Source organism: Muscardinus avellanarius, assembly GCF_963383645.1.
Source record: "Muscardinus avellanarius genome assembly, chromosome: 11".
NCBI lineage: Eukaryota > Metazoa > Chordata > Mammalia > Rodentia > Gliridae > Muscardinus > Muscardinus avellanarius.
Genome location: NC_137797.1, coordinates 97,814,671 through 97,816,697, shown reverse-complemented (window position 1 = coordinate 97,816,697; position 2,027 = coordinate 97,814,671). Strand labels below are relative to the sequence as shown.

General features: G+C 55.0%; 1 protein-coding gene across 1 annotated transcript; it reads right to left on the bottom strand.

The window, feature by feature from the left end:
* Positions 1 to 299: 299 nt before the first annotated feature.
* KCNA1 (potassium voltage-gated channel subfamily A member 1) lies at positions 300 to 1,790 on the bottom strand (the record flags this gene model as incomplete). Its single annotated transcript, XM_080705189.1, has 1 exon — positions 300 to 1,790. One exon carries the CDS (start codon positions 1,788 to 1,790, stop codon positions 300 to 302), a length of 1,491 nt encoding a protein of 496 aa, XP_080561315.1.
* Between the last annotated feature and the right edge of the window lie 237 nt (positions 1,791 to 2,027).

The window sequence follows — 2,027 nt, the reverse complement described above, 5'->3', positions numbered from 1 at the left end:
TTTACCTAGACTAATTCATGGACTGTACTTTTTTAAAGCCAGTTTTAGAAAATACTCTTTCTTTGCCCATGTTTTTAATAAAATGAAAATACTTTCTTTTTTTTTCTCCCATGGACCTTGAAAGCTTCGAGTTCGCCACTCCCCAAAATCCACAATGCAATAACGCATTGACAGTTAAATAGAGCATTCAGAGACTATTCGGTAAAATACCTACAAAGTGTGACATGAGCCACTAGGGTTCTGTTTCTTTGAGTCTTTTGAGTGGGGCGTTTTTGTCTGTGTTTGCTTTTCTTTCTCTTTTAAACATCGGTCAGTAGCTTGCTCTTATTAACGCAGTTTTGATCAACTATGGTGCGATAGTTGCCAGTTCTGATATTGGCCTCTCTGTAATGGGCTATGCTATTGTTCATATCCTCCTGGATCTCCATGTACTCAGACTTGCTGAGGGTGGAGGAGCTGCGGCGGCTGAGGTCACTGTCAGAGGCTAAATTAGGGGAGCTAACTTGGAGCAGCTGAGCCTGCTCTTCCCCTTCGGTTTCTCGGTGGTAGAAATAGTTGAAATTGGACACAATGACAGGTACGGGAAGGGCAATTGTCAGCACACCAGCGATGGCACACAAGGAGCCCACGATCTTGCCTCCAATTGTCACAGGGTACATGTCACCGTATCCTACAGTGGTCATGGACACCACCGCCCACCAGAAAGCATCGGGGATACTGGAAAAATGAGACTCAGCTTCTTCCGCCTCGGCAAAGTACACTGCGCTAGAAAACAGAATGACCCCAATGAAGAGGAAAAAGATGAGCAGCCCTAACTCTCTCATACTGGCTTTGAGGGTCTGGCCCAGGATCTGGAGGCCCTTGGAGTGGCGGGAAAGTTTGAAGATCCTAAACACCCTTACCAAGCGGATGACCCTGAGGATGGCTAGCGAGGTGGCCTGCTCCCCCTTCTGATTCCCCTCCTGCTCAGCTATCTCCGTGCCCAGAGTGATGAAATAAGGGATGATGGCCACAATGTCGATGAAGTTCATGATGTTTTTAAAGAAATCCGTCTTGCTGGGGCAGGCGAAGAAGCGCACCACCAGCTCAAAGGAGAACCAGATGATGCACAAGGTTTCCACGATGAAGAAGGGGTCCGTGAAGATGTTGGACGTGTAGGTAACCGTGGTGTTGTCGATACGGTGGATGGTGCCCGTGAAGTCCTTGTCATCCTTCAGCTCCGGGAGGGTCTCCAGGCAGAAGATGACGATGGAGATGAGGATGACCATGACCGAGACGATGGCGATGACCCGGGCGGGGCCGGAGCTCTCTGGATACTCAAAGAGCAGCCACACCTGGCGCTGGTACTCTTTCTCGGGCAGGGGGCGCTCCTCCTCCTTGATGAAGCCTTCATCCTCCCGGAACTTCTCCATGGCCTCCTCGCCCAACTCATAGAATTTGATCTCCTCGGAGAACATGTCCAGGGGCACGTTGACCGGCCTCCGCAGGCGGCCCCCGGACTGGTAGTAGTAAAGGATGGCGTCGAAGCTGGGCCGGTTGCGGTCGAAGAAGTACTCGTTTCTCAGGGGGTCGAAGTAGCGCATGCGTTTCTTGGGGTTGCCCAGCAGCGTGTTGGGGAACTGCGCCAAGGTCTTCAGCTGCGTCTCGAAGCGCAGCCCGGAGATGTTGATCACCACGCGCTCGCAGCAGTCGTGATCGTCGTGGTCGGCCGGCCGCGGGTAGCTGCCCTCCGGGGGGTGGCCCGGGGCGGCCGAAGCCTCGTCCCCGTTCTCCCCGGTCATCACAGTCATGGTGGGAGCGGGGCGCAGGGTTGGGAGGCCAGGAGAGAGCCCGGGGTGGGGAAGAGCGAGGGAAGAGGGGTGGGGGGGACCCAAGCGGCCCCCCCACCGGAGAGAGCGGCTCCCCCACGCTCAGGGGGAGGGGTACCAAGCCAGCGGGTCCTGAGGTCTGCGACTTCTCCGCTGATTACCTCCCCTTCACCCTGCCTGTGCTCAGCCCCCCTAGCCTGCCCGCCCGGGGTGCGGCTT